The sequence below is a fragment of the Amphiura filiformis genome, chromosome 10, assembly GCF_039555335.1.
Source record: "Amphiura filiformis chromosome 10, Afil_fr2py, whole genome shotgun sequence".
NCBI classification, from domain to species: domain Eukaryota; kingdom Metazoa; phylum Echinodermata; class Ophiuroidea; order Amphilepidida; family Amphiuridae; genus Amphiura; species Amphiura filiformis.
The window spans coordinates 55496648-55515772 of record NC_092637.1 but is presented as its reverse complement, the minus strand read 5'-3'; the positions used below and the strand labels follow the sequence as shown (position 1 = coordinate 55515772).

At 35.8% G+C, this 19125-nt stretch overlaps 1 protein-coding gene and 1 non-coding gene across 2 annotated transcripts in view; one reads left to right on the top strand and one right to left on the bottom strand.

The window, feature by feature from the left end:
- LOC140163041 (exocyst complex component 4-like) overlaps positions 1 to 19125 on the top strand; it is a 97446-nt gene that overhangs the window by 25924 nt on the left and 52397 nt on the right. Inside the window, 8 exon segments of the mRNA XM_072186385.1 lie at positions 1117 to 1265; positions 4325 to 4363; positions 8764 to 8834; positions 10036 to 10174; positions 11541 to 11600; positions 13626 to 13714; positions 15035 to 15170; positions 15494 to 15636. Coding sequence (XP_072042486.1) covers positions 1117 to 1265; positions 4325 to 4363; positions 8764 to 8834; positions 10036 to 10174; positions 11541 to 11600; positions 13626 to 13714; positions 15035 to 15170; positions 15494 to 15636 — 826 coding nt within the window.
- Positions 8618 to 8691, bottom strand: Trnas-aga (transfer RNA serine (anticodon AGA)). The gene has a single exon. It is a non-coding gene; the product is annotated as a tRNA-Ser (tRNA).

The following is a 19125-nucleotide window of genomic DNA, read 5'->3' as shown; positions in this document are numbered from 1 at the left end:
GTAAGAAGGCAATTTCAATACCTCGCAACTTCAACGCCACCGAGGCCACCCTAGACCACCTCCAATTTTCTTCAAATTTTACACGGTGTTTTCTAGCCCAATGGCACATTTTAAGACTAGGTAGAAAAAATATGCTTGAAATGAGGGGCGTTTGATGCACCCTAATAGGGGGTGTATGTATTTCAACTGGAATAGCCCAATTTTATGAGCCATGCAACTGCCCTTTTCAATTGACTGTTTTATTCATTTCTAATACTTAAGTTCTACACTTTTTGGAGACAATTAAAATACCTTTATGATCTCATTTTATCTATTATGTCACCTTCACTTCACAGTACTTTTATTAGAAATCTAACTATTTTTTCATTGCCATAATTCCTAGTTTTTTCAAAGTGAATCTTGTGGACTTAGGCACCAGAAACAAATATGTTCGATCTTTGGATCGAACGTCGATGCTGCTTCGATGCTTGTTATTAATAAACTATCAACTAATTAATCAGAATTAACGCTAAATTTATATTGGTCAATATCACTACAGGCACAAATTACTATTTAATCACAATTAACAATAGTAAATTAATTGATTTCATAAATAATAAGGATCGACCAAGCATCAATGGTCGATCGAAAGATCGAACTCATTTGTTTCTATTGCCTTAACACGGTTTGGAAATAAGCTCTTCATTTTTTATTGCTAAAAATTCATCTTCAGGGTGCAGAATTCAACAGGTTTATCCCATGATTTTACCAAATTTTTTCTTTTAAATTTTCACATGTTAAAACATGAAATTTTAATTTTTGTGTAAATTACCTGATACGATTGCTATGTTCAGCATTCCACTGGTCTCTTTTGACCTTATCATGGGTATAGCACGTCTTGGAATAGAAAATTATTTGTTTTTAAATCGATTTAAATAAAAAATTACATGATGATATCAATTACATGATATCTTCACTTTAATCACCAATCAGAATGGAGCTTTGCAAATAATTCACCCCAATTTTTTTGCGTAGTGAAATTATTCTAACAATTGCTGATTGGTCCAATTGATAATGAAAACTTCTTTTTGGCCAATCGGCAACCCTGACTGTTATTACTCATCTATTGTTATTCAGAATCCTTGATAATAGTTGATAGTGATGAGGAGTACAATAAACCTATAAGAGAAGACCTAAAAGAAGACCCCTATGAAAACCCGGAGCATTACATGGCCGTATTGGTGGAGTCTTTGTCTTTACTCAAAAGGATACCAGAGGCAATTGAGGTATTGGAATCAGTTTTCTCTTCTGAACGTCTTGGTGTCTTTGTGGATGTCATTGCTGCGGTCCCATGTTGTCTTGGTGTCTCTATGTGTGTCATTGTGTCTGTGTGTTTGCACTGGACAGTGTTTTTATCTAATGAGGCCCATACACGTTCAATTTTATTGGGCAATATCAAAGACCCTACATATAGCTGCACACACACTCAACAAGAGTGCACAGTGGTAGATTTAGTATCCAGGGTCTTTGATATTGCACAATAATATTGAACATGTGTAGGCCGCATAAGTTGCCGTCTTTCCATGTCTTGTCAGTGTCTTTATGTCTGTCATGTGTATGTGTGTTTTGTACTGGACATTGTTTGTGTCCGAGTTGCTGTCTTTCCATGTCTTGTCAGTGTCTCTATGCTTATCATTGTGTCTGTGTGCTTCCATTGGTCAGTGTGTGAGTGATAAGTTGCTGTCTGTCCATGTCTTCTCAGTGTCCTTATGTTTACCAATGTGTCTGTGTGTGCACTTTTCAGTATTTGTGTCTGAGTTGCTCACTTCAAGTTAAGTACTCACATGAACATCATATCGCCTTCCTGAGTCCTGCTCAAGTCAATCACAGTACTCAATTAGCATAAAAATGAACATCATATCGCCTTTCTGAGTTCTGGTCGAGTCAGTTTCACTACTTTACACTAGCGGTTATAAATGTGACATGATCAAGGGAAATGAGTCACATGTCGGCAAGTTGGAATTAGAAGTATTTTACTTCAATTTTTACAAGTTTAAAAATGCTACATTTTGACGCAAACCCCATCAAAAAATGGACATCTGGTTACCGAGTTATGAGCAATTTAAAACAATATAAAAGCGACATCCAACTCATTCCCCTTGATCATGTCACAAATGAGTAAATGTTCTTTAAAAGTCACCCAGTAGTTTTCAACCGAGTTTAAAATTCATAAATCTAATACGGCAACTTACTTTTAACAATTTCACTATATGTTGCATCTGGAACCACCAGACTTCATCAGGCATCGCAACTGACCTGCTGCACTGGTCATGTGTGGTCACTTCTTGCGGTTATAGACTGAGAATCTACCATGACTCATTTGTGCATTTATCTTAATCTATATTTTTATGCTCACTGCGTTTGTCTGTATTTGTTTTGTAATTATGATGAGTGGTGGGTGTCAAAAAACTTATTATGACTATGGTTGAATCCTTACATGTTTGTTTTGTCTTGTCCACCTCTTTGTCTTTGTATTGTGCAATTGTCTCAAAATGTGTAGCAGATTATGAACGGCGATGCATTCCTTTGTATCATGACAATGCTTTGGAAAATATGCTGTGACCAACACAGTGAGTGTAGCAATTTGTCTTGCACACTTCATGAAACGATTAGGCCTCCGGCACATCTCAACTGAAGGTTTATCATCAGTGACAGATTATGTTGACAAAATGGGTTATTATGCTCCTGTGGAAGATTTTGGAAATATGCTCCAAAGGTGGAGTATGAATTTCAAATGGAATAAGCTTATTACGCAGTTCCATTTGAATTTCGTACACCCTCTGAGAAAGTTTCAAACTGAGTCTTCCACAGATGCAGGGTGAGTTTCAAATAGAATTGGTTAATGTGCTGATTCCATTTGAAATTCATACTCCCCCTTTGGAATATATTTCCAAAATCTTCCACATGGGGAGTGTGGATTTCAAGTGAAGTAGCCCACTGCAATAGGGGTTTTTGGTAAATGAAAATAATAGCTTGTCTTACTCGGCACATACTACGCAACATGAGTGTACCCTCTTGATAAAAGGGGTTGCAAAGTAAACTATATTGCACTAAAAAAGTATCCTTACACTTCGAAAAATAATCACAATTTCAAAACTGAACCATATTGGGTTAAATTTGTTTTTTAATAGATGCACTATCTAATCCTGCACAAACCACATTGAATCCAATGTGACCTCAAGAAGTAAAGTTACAAGCAATTGAATAGACGAAGGTCCAGTTTTAAAAGTAACAATCAAGCCTATACAAGGCGCAAAAAGATTTTGACAAGCGCAACAAAGAGACAACACAGTTTCTTCAATGAAGCTTTATTTAAAGCAGCTTTTATTTCAGCTTTTCTCTGTACTTTTCATAACTTTCGTTTTATTTGTCAGCTCTTTTGTTTCAGTTCCTTTTGTTCCTTTTGTTTTAATTTAAAGGCACGCACAAATTAGCCATTCACCACTCTGAAACCAGATAGATGTCTAGTCCGTGGAGTTTTGAATGGGCCAGTTTGTCACATTTAAAACTGGACCTTCATCTAATCAAATGCTTGTAACTTTGCTTCTTGAAGTCACATTGAATTCAATTGGGTGTCATAATGTACCAGATTCGATAGTGCATTAAAATAAAAAATAAAAATTTACCACAATATGGTTCAGTTTTGAAATTGTGATTATTTTTCCAAGTGTAAGGATACTTTTTTGGCTCAAGTATACATCCCAGCATACCTGGAGTATATATGTAACCTATAATCAGACCATTTTATGCAATGCTTACAAGTGAGTTTTGTGCATCTATTATCTGAGACTAGTTTGCATCTCATGTTATCTGCCAATCAAGGGTGAAACTCTGAAATGGCCCCTGTTTCCATCTCAATTTTAGTTGACCAGGGGGCACTTTTCTCATGACACTGGCTCCTGGTTCCTAGTTAATTTTGCTGAACCAGGTGCCCTTTTTATGCAAAAGTATCACTCCTTATTTTCACCTCTGGTAAGTGCCCCTTGTTCATCCAAAGCAGCCCCTGGCTCACTCCAAATCTTGGTGAACTAAGAGCTACTTTTTTACCAAAGTGGCCCCTGGTTTAAGCTCTCTTATTTTCACCCTCGCTGCCAATCAAACTCGGGAATCAATTTTGTTTTGTGAATTTACGCAGCCGTAAGTTGGACGTGAGCAGTAACAAAAAACAAATATTTCTCACGTATTACGAGCTGATCATAGTATAGTTTGTTTATCTCTTGCTTCGATTATAGCTACATGTATGTGTGTGTCTTTTTCTGTGTACTCTATATTCTTACATTACCAGCACACAGGGAAGCTCATTAGCTTGGATGCACAAGTCCAGGTAACCTGATTCAAGAATGTTCTCTTCTTTTTTTTTAAGTTGATTTCCATATTTAAAATTTTCCATATTTTTCCCCTTTTTCACCTGATTGAATGGGTGCCATGGGATGCACATTAACCCCATGGGCACTACTTTCTTACAATGCCTCTGATTGGTCAATTACATAATACAATCTTCAGAATAACCAATCAAAACAGCTTTTAGATCTCTTAGCACTATATATATTAAGCTTAATCCCCTTTAGTGTTTACTCTCTCTGTGGAATTAGGTGGGCCAAATGAAGCATTGTTTACAGAAAGTTCCTCAAATTGTGAAATTGTGATAGAAAATTGTAAAGTCTTGTATGCGAAATCAAATTTTTACTGGACCAAAATTGCAACATACAGCCTCTGAGTAAACACTGATCCCCTTCACCCCAACTGGGCACTCTTACCATTGATATGATATAACCCTCTTTGTAACCAATCAAAATAGTTGTTAGAGGCTGATAATTTGACAGGTAGTGCCAATTGGGTTAGAGGAGTTGTTTTAATATTATCTTTGTATTGCTGTTTATTAATACTAATATTGTGTTTGTGATAGCATGTGGTCACAACCAATGTTAGAATATAAGCCAACATGTTGCATTGTTGGATTTTAGCCAAAATTTTCCAGCGCCATTCAGGTCTACTGGCCCTCATTCATTTTTATAAGCCCCAAACTCAAATTTTACTACATCATAGATGCCACTCACTGTTCTTATTTTTATCAGAATTCTAATTATTTTCTGAATGTTGTTAAAATGTTTCATACCCTTAAACCGACTTTTTAATTGTTTTCGGTAAAAGCGTTTTGTGTTTGCTGAGACTATTAACTATGAGGCAAAATCCTCTCATATCCAGTGGCATGATAGGTCAGTGAACTTTAAGGTTCAAAAATTGATCTGAACTTTGGAGTATGAGTTTTTGTACCTTAACAAATTCAAAGGTCATTCTATGTTTGTAGATGAGGAATGGAAGATATGAGGTCATGTCGTCCAGAGGGTGTACGGATTTCAACTTGAATAATCCATTATGCAGTGGTAGTAGCAATGGGCATGAGGGATACCGCCAATTTTTGGTTTTAAATATTTTGCCACTTTCTCCCAGATGCATTCTGTATGTACGTTTATATGCACGTTTGCTTATCTCATGTCTGTCTGTCTGGGTGGGTGTCTGTCTGTCTGTTTCATGAACATACCGATAAAAATACATCCCCCATATAACTTGCATCTATCTGTATGTTTAATTGTATACCGTAAATTTTCGCCTAATGACGCACCTGGGCTCCTTTGCCTTGGAGAAAATTTCATGTACAAATAGAGAGCTCCCTCCTCTAAAAATCCAACAAGAATTAAGCATGTTGTGCCCTTATTTACTGGTGGAATTTTTATGGGAGGGCACTTACTTTAATTCCAGTTATGTCACGGGAGCCCATAGCGCCATTAGGCAAACTTTTACGGTATTGTTTGTTGCATTTGTTGTTTGTTTGTTATTACATGTATGTCCCAACATATGTTTGTACAATTGTCTGTTTGTTTGTTTGTTTGTCTGCCTATGTAGTGATAGATGATGGGTTTCCTTACGCAGACCCTGAGGAAGAACCCGAGGCATTCATGATAATATTATTGGAATCATTGCTACTGCTTATTAGACTTGAAGGTATCAATGAGGTATGCTACAAAAGCTATATACATGTACAAGTCAAATCTTTTTCAACAAATAATATAATTCTACAGTAAGACTTAAAATTACATTTGAAATAGGGCTTTCAACTAACGGGTAATTATGTAAAAAAATTTACAAAAATTGAAAAAAACAAAAGAAGTTATAGGCCCTAAATTACTCGTTATTCAAGGCGGGAAACCGGAGAAATACTGCTACAAAAACAAAAAAGAAGAAAAAAAAAAGAAATTGCTATTTTAAATTGTTAGCTTTCAATATAATAGAAGCAAAAGTAATGTACTCAAGTACAATGTACAACCTTATCCAACTTTGAAAAAAATATTAGCAATTTCTTTTTTTAAATAGCAGTAATTTTCTGTTTTCCAACCTTGAATAACAAGTAATTTAGGACTTATAACTTTTTTTTCTTCAAATTTTGTGTTTTTCGGGTACTTTGATCAACCCGGGTAGGCCAATGATGGGCGGGAACTCGTGTACCCGGGAATTGGTGAGAGCCTTAATTTGAAAGTGTCAAGTACATTAACTTAAATTACAGGTGCACCTCATAACTGCTAAATTGTTGGTCTAACATGTGACCCAATCTGATCCAATCAGGCTAAAGTTGGCTATAATGAAACTGAGATATAGGCAAAAAGTAGGTGGGAAAAAACCAATAAAAAAAAAATGAACATATAAAATGTTCATAACTTTGCAACTAAGTATTCCATAGACCTGGGGATTCATCATCAGTAATTAGTGTGGTACTGACAGGGTTGTGAGAGTTCCTCTTTTCAGCTGATTTCCTTGTTTTTTGTTTTTTTAATTATCAGCCCATATTTGGCATTTTACCCCGATTTTACGCTGTTCTTCAGCGTGTTCCCTCGTTTTTGGTTTGTGGTCTCTCAGACCCCTGTACTGAGCAAGTTATCATTAGTAATGGTAGTAACACAATTTTCAACATTTCCGACTTTGGCCTGATTAGATCAGATCGGGTCACATATACAAGTATGTATATAAATAATAATATGCTTATTTAGAATGGCAAACACTTAAGGGGTGGGGTATGAACGTTTGGACAGTATTTATTTTGGGACATTAGAGCACATCAGACATATCGAATTGCATTCTGAATACGGAGAATGTCTTTCTGATATCAAATAATTTTGATTTTTGAAATTCGCAATTTAATACACATTTTATGGCAAATCATTAAAATTGATATTTTTGATATTTAACAGTACTAAAGTAAACTTACTAAATCTGATGATTTATACTTAAATAGTATGTAGGTGGGATGAAAAGCCGACGATCAATTGAAAATTTTGACCTTTCGTATTGATGATATGGATTTTTTTTTCCAAAACACCAAAACAAATTAGGTCTTTTTGGGAAAAAAATCCATATCTTCAATATGAAATGTAAGAATATATCATTAGATTTATATAATTTACTTGAGGACTGTTATATATCAAAATTTGAAAAATATCAAATTTTATAATTTGTCATAAAATTTGTATTATATTGTGATTTTCAAAAATGAAAATTATTTGATATCAGAAAGACATGCTTCAGTATTCAGAATGCAATTCGATAGGTCTGAGGTGCTCTCATGTCCCACAAAAATACTGTTGAAATGCAATAAACGCTCATTCTAGATCCCTTAACCAAAGTTTTGGAGACTCCCCAACATGACAAGAAATTCTTCAGTAAAATGTTTTTTAATTAATTTTCAAACACTAGTTATAAATATCTAGGAAACCTTACAAGTTTGTTTGTTTTTTGAATTTTTACCAACTTTGAGAAATATTCACCAAAAATCATAAAAAACATGACTTTCACCCAAATTTCAATCATTTTGGTGAAGTTATTTAAAATTAAAATCTAGTTTTAATTTAGTGAAAATTAACTTATAAACTTGTGTTATGCAGTGAGGGATGAGTAACAACATCCACTTCCACTACGTAAACAATATATCATCATGTCTTCCATAGCCCATTATTAAAAAGCTGCCTCAAAACATAAGATTTGTTGTGGCATAATTTCCTGTGTAATTTTATGTTTGTCATTTGTTTGTTTATATGTAATTGTTTGTTTGTTGACATTTTTCCAGCATGGGTATTCATATTTGCATTGCTTTGTATTTATTTTCTTGTGTTTCTTCCCTTTGAAACATATATTGCAGGCTTGCAGCCATTAAATATTGTTTATGACTAAAAATTGATTTTTGTTATTGTTATTATTGTTATCATTATTATCATTATTATCATTATCATCATCATCATCATCATCATCATCATCATCATCATTGTTGTTATTATCATTTTCATTATTATTGTTCTTATTTTGTAAAATATATTTGGGAGCAATAAATTGTACTGTAAATAAGGTATGTCCACCTGTTATACAAAAAATAAAGCAAATCTTTTGGGTTGCCTACATTGCTGTACAACCCACCCATTAATTCATTGTATTTTATTAAGTACGTAGGCCTCCAATAAGAGGTACTCAACATTAATGGTATGCACATTAATTATTCTTTCCCTGGAGTAGACCAAGGAAGAAAAATAATTTCATCCTTGACCAGGAGTTGAACCTGGGACCCCTGGGTATCTAGACCAGTGCTCTTACCAACTGTGCCATCAAGGAAGCCATAAGGAAGAATAAATTACTTGCATTTTTATACTGTTTACTTTAATATAGTTCATCCATTTCTTTCAGGCAATCAAGAGTGATGTAGGAAAAGAACTGAACAAAATAGTGCAGAGAACGACGGCAGAAGTAGCAGAAAAGTAAGTATAGACGAATCCAATTTCACGCATTCCTACTCCTCAATGGCAGCCATAGCCATGACGGGGACCCAGCTATCTCACCTAAAATGTGAAATGATGCGGCCTTGAAGGGTATTTTAAACTTCATTCTATCACCTGTGTTACACATAGACAAAAGAATGATGACAGTTTACAACACAAAAGAATCTAACATTGAATTTTAAGCAGGTTTAATCCACACAATTGGGCACTCACAACACCATGCGGGGAACCAAATATGGCTGACCAAATCCTGACCATGACTTGGCTCGTTGGATTCGTCTATATTCTGATGATCAGGCTAGCTAAACAGACATTAATCTTTGCCTTATCAATAGACAATCCTGTTGTGAATGCCTAACCACAAATCCTCAAGCATCCCCCTATAACCAATTAACAGTTCCCATTTGACATGCAAGGCACTGGTTAACTGTGCAGAACATTTGATTTATTTATATCCTTGAAAGTAGCATATGTCTCGTCATGTCCCTAATTTCAATGACCTAAAACAGTCCCAAATTATGCACATTGGAACTTTTAGTCATTATCCTCCGTATATTTTTAGCCAGGGAGGGGGGTAACTACCCCCTACTACCCTTCCCCCAGTTAGTATGCCTCTATTAGGCCAAAAAATAATTGTTTGTTTGTCCTCCACAGCTTTGAAAGAGGGCGTGCGGGTAGGCGGATTTTTTTTTTTTTTTTTTTTTTTTTGGATTTGGCATATTCCTGGACCTAGCTAGAGCTATTAATGCTACAATCATTCATGTTGACTTAAAAAAAGTTACAAAAACAACATTTTGTTTCTTTAATATGCAGTTAAAGTTATAATTTATGTTCATGTCATAGTCTTTGAATGATTTCAAATCCAATGTATTTTGAAGTCACTAAAAATAATAGACTATGACATGAACACAAGTTATAACTTTGCATAATGAAGACACAAAATGTTTTTTGGGGCTTTTTTATTTTCAACCATGAAAGATCATTTAGCTCTAGCTAGGTCCAGAGATACTCCAAAACTGAAAAAAAAATTGAATTTTACTTATTTTTATTAAAAAAAAAAAATTGAAAAAAAAAAAAAATATTGGTCAGGCCTTAATCTGAGGAGCGGGCGGTGGAGGACAAACAAACAACTTTTTTTTTTGGCCTTATTGCTGTAATATGATGTGTTTGTCTATTACAGTGCCAAATTACGAGGAGAAAATGTGACCCAGCATAACCAACCCAAACTGTTGTTAGAATTATTAGAGTCATTATTTGAGAAATTCAGATGTGTAGCGACTGCACACAAGGCGGTGTTAGGTTCATTACACCGAGTCACGGTGAGTGTTTTATTTCTTAATGCTACTCAATGAGTCATTTGAGAAATTCAGATGTGTAGCGACTGCACACAAGGCGGTGTTAGGTTCATTACACCGAGTCACGGTGAGTGTTTTATTTCTTAATGCTACTCAATGAGTCATTTGAGAAATTCAGATGTGTAGCGACTGCACACAAGGCGGTGTTAGGTTCATTACACCGAGTCACGGTGAGTGTTTTATTTCTTAATGCTACTCAATGAGTCATTTGAGAAATTCAGATGTGTAGCGAATGCACACAAGGCGGTGTTAGGTTCATTACACCGAGTCACGGTGAGTGTTTTATTTCTTAATGCTACTCAATGAGTCATTTGAGAAATTCAGATGTGTAGCGAATGCACACAAGGCGGTGTTAGGTTCATTACACCGAGTCACGGTGAGTGTTTTATTTCTTAATGCTACTCAATGAGTCATTTGAGAAATTCAGATGTGTAGCGACTGCACACAAGGCGGTGTTAGGTTCATTACAACGAGTCACGGTGAGTGTTTTATTTCTTATAGTACTCAATGCCGTAATAAGCTTTAATACATGGTTACTTTCATCATTCTTCCTTTGACCAAGTGTATCTCAATGTGTTTATTTGTGCAATTTGGGTTCTAGTAGCTGACTTGAGCTCTTATATGATTAACCATAGAATTACTGAGCCAGATTTTGTAACACAGACTACGAAGGGGGAAACGTCACATACCGTTATATTTGCTACCAATGTCTCCTCTATCCAGTGATACCAAAATAAGTACAAATATGGCCCACATAATGTCGCTATGGCGTCATAATGTGTTGGCGCCCATGCAAATTTGGGAAATTCTGGCTATGTACAAAAGTATATAGGCAAGATTGATTTTCGGCTAAAAATTCTACAAGCATGTGATTTTCTCCGAATTTTTTCCTCAGTGTAAAAGGAAATGACTACTTAAAATGTAACTAACAAGTAAAAAGTCATTAGCTCTTAGAATAATTTTACAGGAGCCAAATGAAAATCATTGATTTTACTAAATTTTATCACTAAAATGAGCACAAAGGATGTATCTACGATCAGCTTAAGACGTTTGGGCGAAAACATGTGCGTTTTTTTGTGACGGATAAAAAGGGGGTTGGTACAACCCCCCCCCTCGTAGTTCTAGGGTTAAAGTTACATGTTACCTTTAAATATTCATCATAGTCATAACTAATTGGCACTGAGTAGTTGGACTATAGGTACTAACTAATTAAGTTCTGTGCAATTACTAAGGAGAAACATGTTGAATGGGTCATATTGAGTTGATGAGTCCTTTCCGGAAGATAAATACACAGATAAATTTGTACATGTATATATTTTCTCTTTTTTAGGGTGGCTCTGATATTCAACTCTACACCATGGATGAAATTTGGTCCAATATCCAAACTGTGGTAAGTAAAGTGGAAAAAAACAACACTTTGTTGTAACATGTAACATTTAAAATTCTTTTGTAAAACTGATGTTGGTCAAAATGGTTAACCCTAACCTGACTGAAACTCACTAAAGCTCACTATGAAAACCACTGCACAGGGACTAGCAGCTAAGAACCACACACCCTAGACATTTCACAATTGACAATTTATCAAAATTTGCAATATTATCGTGTATTTGAATGTATGTAGTATTTTTAAAAAACCTTAATAATTATGTTATGTAAATGTTGTATTGATCCCTGGGCCTCAAGGAAGAACAGATGATTAATTGTGTTTTCAACTGATTGAGTGTCCCAGGTTAAAGAAGAACTTTATTGAGGCCTTGGGGCCTCGGTAAAATATATACCATGCTGTATGGTTTTGATAAGGCCAAATTAAAAAAGGTTTGTCTCAAAGCTCCAGCGCATTAGTTTATTCACCCGCATTAGTTTTTTTTTTTTAATTCCCTTTTTTTCAGAAAAAGTGTAAAAATTACGATCGAAAGGCCGTTTTGACAATTTTTTTTTAAACCTCCGGAATTCTTTTTTTTTTTTAACTACGTAACTGAATACGGGACCAGACTCCTGCTCTTAGATTACTTTAGGGCTCATATTGAAAGACCCTACCACGTTTTCACTCAGAAAGAAGGCAGGATTCCCCTCGCTAAGCGCGCGCCTAGTCAGGAAAGCTCGGTCATAAAGCGGATGGATTATATGCATCAGTGATACACCCTGCCCAGGATTTTAACAAAAGAAGGCTAGCACAGGAAAGCTGCAGGATGGCGCACACCTTCCTGTGTAAGGGAATTTCAATATGAGCCCTTACAGCATCACTTTATTGTTAAAATACAACAATTCAAACAGTAGATTGGGACTTTGAGGTTTTTTTCACATTTGAAAAGGGATCTTTGGAAAAAAAACAGCAACAACAAAAAAAAAACCACATTTCGCATTAGTTTTTCAGAGTTGGAGAGCTTTGAGACAAACCTTTTTTTTTTTAATTTGGCCTAAGTGTGGGTGGGCAAAAATAAGACTTTTGTCTAACCAGAAACCTGTGAAGACAGGTGAATATATGTGACCCGGCAACACAAATGAGCCGTAAATCCCTAAATTGTATTCTGAGTTACGGTGTAAAATGTGTACGAAGGTCATATTCATCGGTAACTTAAGCTGGACCGACATCTGTCTCATTTTGATAGTCAAAAACTAATCAATAATCCTATTGTTGAAGTGGATAATAAGCTTCTACCTTAGATGGCTATAGAACTTTTAATAGCGCTGATCTTTGTTTGCTTTTGCTAAATCCTGTTCAAGTGGTGGGTTACCAGGCATTGTATTCTGTACAGGTATGCATAACCAACAATTAACAATGAGAGAACTTTCTTAAACCTTGTTGACTTGGGGATGATTTGAAATGACCGCCAATTATGACTGTTTGATATTTATTGCCAGCAATGTGGAAAAAGAGACATATGTAAAAACGTAAAAAGCTATAATTTTGTTGAAGGAGCAAAGTTTAACAAACCATAACCCCGCTTCTGGATATCGTTTGAAGTCAAATGATATGCCATTTTTAAGTTTATGATGTTTATTTTTTAAACACGAAATAAAACAAAATTGACCGGGGGAGGAATTTACGGCTCATTCGCCGTGAACGGTCACATATTGTGAATTGTCCAGGGGAATTCCAAGCTAACTCAATTTTGTACACAAGAGCGTAATAACCACAGTCAGGGTTTGAACCCAGAAGCATAGTCGAACGCCTTATTGATTGAGCTAACTTGACTGCGAATGCATGATACAAATAGCCCTACTCTGGATGCGCGCATGGTCGAGTTTTGACCGGTAGGTTCACATTGAACCAATCCATACAGAGCTTGTAAATTCTTATCCCTGCCCTTAAACATGACTGTGTGTTGTTAAGATTTTTTTTTCTGATTTTAGTAAAACAATGTACTTAAAATAATGTAAATTGTGTGTATATCCATTTCTTATTCATGTGCAGTTACAATATTTGTTGAATAACTACTTGGATGTGAGAAACATGACAACACAAGCCAGAGAGACTGCTAGTGCCTTCAATGAAACACCAACGTAAGTCTTATCATGTCTAACAACATGAGAAAGGGTGTGTAGGATGTGGGTGTGTAAGGGTATATGGATCTAAGATACATGACAACTCAAACCAGAGAGACTGCTAGTAAGATGATCTTGCTGTCTGTGATAATATGATAAAACTAGATTTCACGGTTCTCGGGTTGGGCGGTTCTCTCGTGATAGGCCTATCTCTAATTACCCTCAATGATTAAGACACAACTTAGTCAACTCTGTTTTGTAGCTGTGACGCTTACTTCGGTACCCATAAAACCTACCGTTCGCCTCTTTCAAGCCCTGTCCTGCTACCACATTGGAGGACCCAAAAATACCCCGAAATTCTAGTAGTGCCTGGATGTAGGCCGTCCATTCAATCGGGAGAAATGTGAACGCAAAGCGGGTTATATAGACCTTACCATAACTGATGATTTTTATGCTAATCATGTCTTAAAAATAGGCCTATTGGTCCGATGAGATGCACCTGCACCTGTTAGTCACACTGTAATGCTTTCCGATGCGTGATGCGGTACTCTGCGCACACCCCAGTTGATACTCCCCGATAGCACACAGCAAGCACGCGATAGTGCACAGCGCGAACGCGATTGCGCGGGGACGGACACGCCGTGAAATGGGTGTGAGGAAACTCTGGGTAACATGTACAGCAGATGCACATGTATGGTTCCTAGACAATATTATAGATTGAAAACAGCCTAAAATTGCAAATTGCATTAATTGCATTTATGACTGCAGGTGGCAGATTCGTGTTATCAGTCCTTACTTTGATATTAAACTTAAAAACCATAATATACTATGCTGCCTATAGAAAATATTCCAAGCATAAAATTTCACTGTGGACATGAGAACAGGGTACTTTCACCTGATACCGAAATCTGTATATTAATGGGGTAAAGTGAGGGCAAGAGGCTGTTTATTATGTCACACTGAGAGGCCACAGTCATAAGTTCATCCAACCACGAGCAAGGGTTTTGGCTTTCCAGTGCTCCCTCTTTCCATTTGCCATCAAGCTGTGGAATGATCTTCCTCCATCCCTCATTGCAGATCCGTTTGTTGAAGCATTTCGGCACAGACTTGCTAGCATCCAGCTTCCATAATCTGCGGAGGGTTTATTACTGGGATGAAGCACTGTATAGAACAACTTTCTATGTAATTGTTCGCCTCACCATGTTAATATTCAAGGTGCAGTAATAGTCAACTTTGAGGATGCACTGTATATAAAGATGAAGATGAAACTTACCTTAATTGGCACAGTCATCTTATTTATACGGTTGCATTATTGTAATATTATTTCTTTTTTCCCAGCGATATCGGAGTATATTTCAGTCGTCGTAGACATGCGAGACAACGAAAAGTGCCGCTGTTTAGATTTGAACATTCCTCTCATGCAATTAGCATGACAAACTACATACGAGAACAGAAACAGGAGTTCTATGGCCATGTGAGTATATCTGGGCAATGCCTAGTAAAAAAATTCTTACCAAAAAAGGAGACCTTTATTTAATTATTGCCCACACTGCTGTCTTTTCCTGACAGGAAACTGAATTGATCCACCGTCTTTACTATTAAATCATCCATGATCCAATAGACCTCACATGAGCAAGGTGTGGGATTTTTCTGTTGATGCATTTATGCACTGTGAGCGAAGGAAATGTTTTAGTCTAAATTCTTTGTATTATACACTTGTTGGGCAATCTCGCCATAATCATCAGCTTGAGTAACAAAGTACTAATTTTGCTCGTTTCTTCTTGTTTTTCTCCTCAGGATGGGAAAGTGCAGACAGAGGAAGAGGCTGGGGAGGAGACCCAAATGGTGTGTAAACCTAGTGTTAAGAATATCACATTGATCTTCAAACCACTCAGTCAGTTTATAAAGGACATAGAGGCAGCAATGAACCTGTCTGATGGGTGAGTTTTGCATTAGTAAAGCGTGTCAAACAGGGATATACGCATGTATGTAACCATAAAACCATTGATACACCTGCAAACTGTGATATCCCTGTTTGACAGCAGTAATTAAAATAATACTCTTAAAAGTATCAAAGTAGGGCTATGGGGGTATTATTAATAGTAGGTGAAGCGGAGGTACAATGTATTGTACGGGAATTATTGTGTACGAAGTGTCATACTGGGTGAAGCCGAAGGCTGAACCCAGTATGACACTGAGCGCACGATAATTTCCTGTACCATACTGATGCTGAACCTAATAACGAATTTATCATACCACTAAGTCATTCTAAATATTGAAATAATTACCTTTTTAAACATTTGTGTACATCCATATCAAAAGGATGCACTTGTCGGCTGCTACATGAGTCTCATTTCACATAATAACTGGGAATAAATACCAGACTCATTTCAAGTGGGGGTCACTTTAAATCACCCAAGTCACATGGCTTATTAATACAGAGGATATTCCATAACCATGTCACTTGGGGATGATTTGAAGTGACCTCCACTGAGATGAGTCTGGTATTTATTCTAGCTATTATGTGAAATGAGGCACATGTAGCAGCCGACAAGTGCATCGTTTTGATATGGATGTACACATTTTAATTGTTGCAAAATAGGAAAAACATTACAAAAAATTAGATGACTGTTCTGCATATTAGTTTCGCGTGCATTTTACACGCCCGGTTTACGCAAATTGCCTTTATACGTGTACCTCGCCGTATACGCGTATCGTGCTTGCACATTACGCTCTCACTGACTAGATATAGTCAGAGAGAGCGACAATGGGGGGCATGGTCCGAGACAGTAACATGATGACATACATGACAGTTTACATGTACAACACCTAACCTTTAACATTTCCCTGTGGCAAGGGCCTTTACAAAGATGGAAACAGAAATGGATTATGAGATTATTTGTTTCTTTTCTATTGTATAGTTTGCCACCCCACCCCCAATATTTTTTTCCTGGCATCTGGTAACAAAAAAAGGAAACAAAAAACAACAGAATGGTTACACATTCTGTTTCACATACCGTAAATATATAATACACTCGGGTTCCTAAGAAAAACTTGCTTGTTCATGTTATAACCATATTTCCCTCTACACAATGTACTAATACTAAAGTACAAGCAAACAAGAAAGAAAGACTCTACCTCTACTTTATGGAGTCAATTTAGTTTGAAACACTATAAATCAAGAGAGAAACACTCTACTTTATTATAGGATCGGATAGCAACGTTTGCACAGTATTTTTGTGGGACCTGAGAGCACATCAGACACACCAAATTGCATTCTGAATACGAGGAATGTATATCAAATAATTTTGATTTTTTGAAATATGCGATATAATACAAATTTTATGGCATATTATTTAAAAAAATTTAACATTTAACAGTCCTCGTAGTAAACTTTATAAATCTAATGATATAAGTGTATGTACCTGGGAGGAAATATAATGACAAAAATTAAGTGCACTTACCAAATGTCTGCTAAATTGTTTCATTGCCTCATAGACTAGTCAATAAAGTAAAATAATGGGTACACCTGGACAAAATTGGAACTCAAATGTTTTTGGTTGCTATATGTGTCTCTACACACCCTCCTGAACAACATATCAAAAAAGGAGAACTAGGAAGTATAGGGGGGAAATGCTAATTTGCATAGAATAAAAATGTTTGCTAATGCAAGTATCAAATGACAAAATGGGTGAATTAGCATTTTCCCCCTATTTCCCTTTTTCTCCTCTTTTGATATGTTGTTGGGGATATCTTTTAGAGATACAACAAAAACATTGATGTTTCAATTTTGTCTGGCTCAAACATAAATTGACTCATCTATCGTAAAATATTAATACCATTATAAATTAATTTCAATTTAAAGTTCCATTCAGTGATCCCAGCGAAAGTGTAAAGAAAAAATAAAATTGTTTATAAATTGCTTTTAGTGTATAAGGATAAGTCATTCAAATTGTCATTTTTGAAATGAGAAATTTGGCAAAAAAACAAAGAAAACAGCAGTATTGAAGAAGTTGAAGCCCCGCTAATTTATATACTGTCATACAGATTCATGTATAATGCTTATTTTGCCTTTAAAATACACAGCTCAGCTGACCACTAGCAGGCTATATGTGATGTGATCAAGCAAAATGAGTCGGATGTCGGGAATATTGATTTTCAGATATAACCAATATTTAGTATTCAACTTCCTTTGTATTTTATTGTTCTGAGCAACACTAAAATGGCCATATCTCTGGAACCGTATGTCTAATTATGATGAGGTTTTGACTAAAATAAAGCTCTAAGAACGGCTCATTTAATGAAATTAAAAACTGAATTTTGATTTTGATCGACATTATCTCATTTTGCTTGATCGCATCACATATTAGCACATTTATGACAATGACAAAGGTACCAAAATCTGATGGTATAATTATTTTTTCAAAGTTTCAGGATCAGTTGCAATTTTTAAAATCATTTTATTAGATTGGTTTTCAAGCTGTATTATACATGTAGATTACACTGATTACAAATCACTATATCAATTTACAAGTATCTTAAAAAGACTACAACTACATCAGTTGATATATACATGTACAATGACTAAAATATTTTATAAAAATTCAAAGAACAGACCTTCCAGAATAGGTAGTCGTTACTTTTTACTCTGAGTTTCATTCCTAAAAGGCAATCATCACATTCCTATGGTAGTCCACCCAAAACATTTCATCGTGTCGTCTGACGATTGCCTTTTAGGCATGAAACTCAGAGTAACGTCTGGTGTATTCATATTTTGGTTCCTGCAATTAAATGCCATGTGACCGCCAGGCACCCACCATTTTACTGATTGTTATATTGCAAGCAAGCAACAGGCCTAGGGTACAATCTCTCAAACAATCCAACTGTCCAATCTCTCAAACAATGTAAAGACCGACATTACAGCCCATTTGAGGTGGACGGTCATAGACTCAATTTTTCTTAACGGTCAACACTTTTTCACATACAATTGAATACATGAATACAAAACCCACCCAAGTCCATGGGAAGTGATTTTGAGAGAAAAACCTGTGTATCATGTTAATTCCTTAAGTTAGATTTACCTGGTCAATATGGTAAGTTTTACGTGCAAATGAGTGGATTAAACTGTATAAAGTATGACGATTAGCATTTCAGGGACTTTGTAGGGTTCATTTTAAATTTTGAACTAGGGTGTTTTTTTGAATCATATACAAAGACAACACCGTTGGAATGAGATTACCACTAGTAAGATAATACAAAATAAAGCATACATGTATGTATAATGTTGATTTAAGCATTCTGCCATGTAATATAAACCACACACGTTCCTTTATTAAACCCATTTTTTTTTCAAAAGTCACTCTCCAGCAATGAATGTGATACAAGTGGACTTTAATACATACTGGATTTCAATCAATGTGTTACAAGAC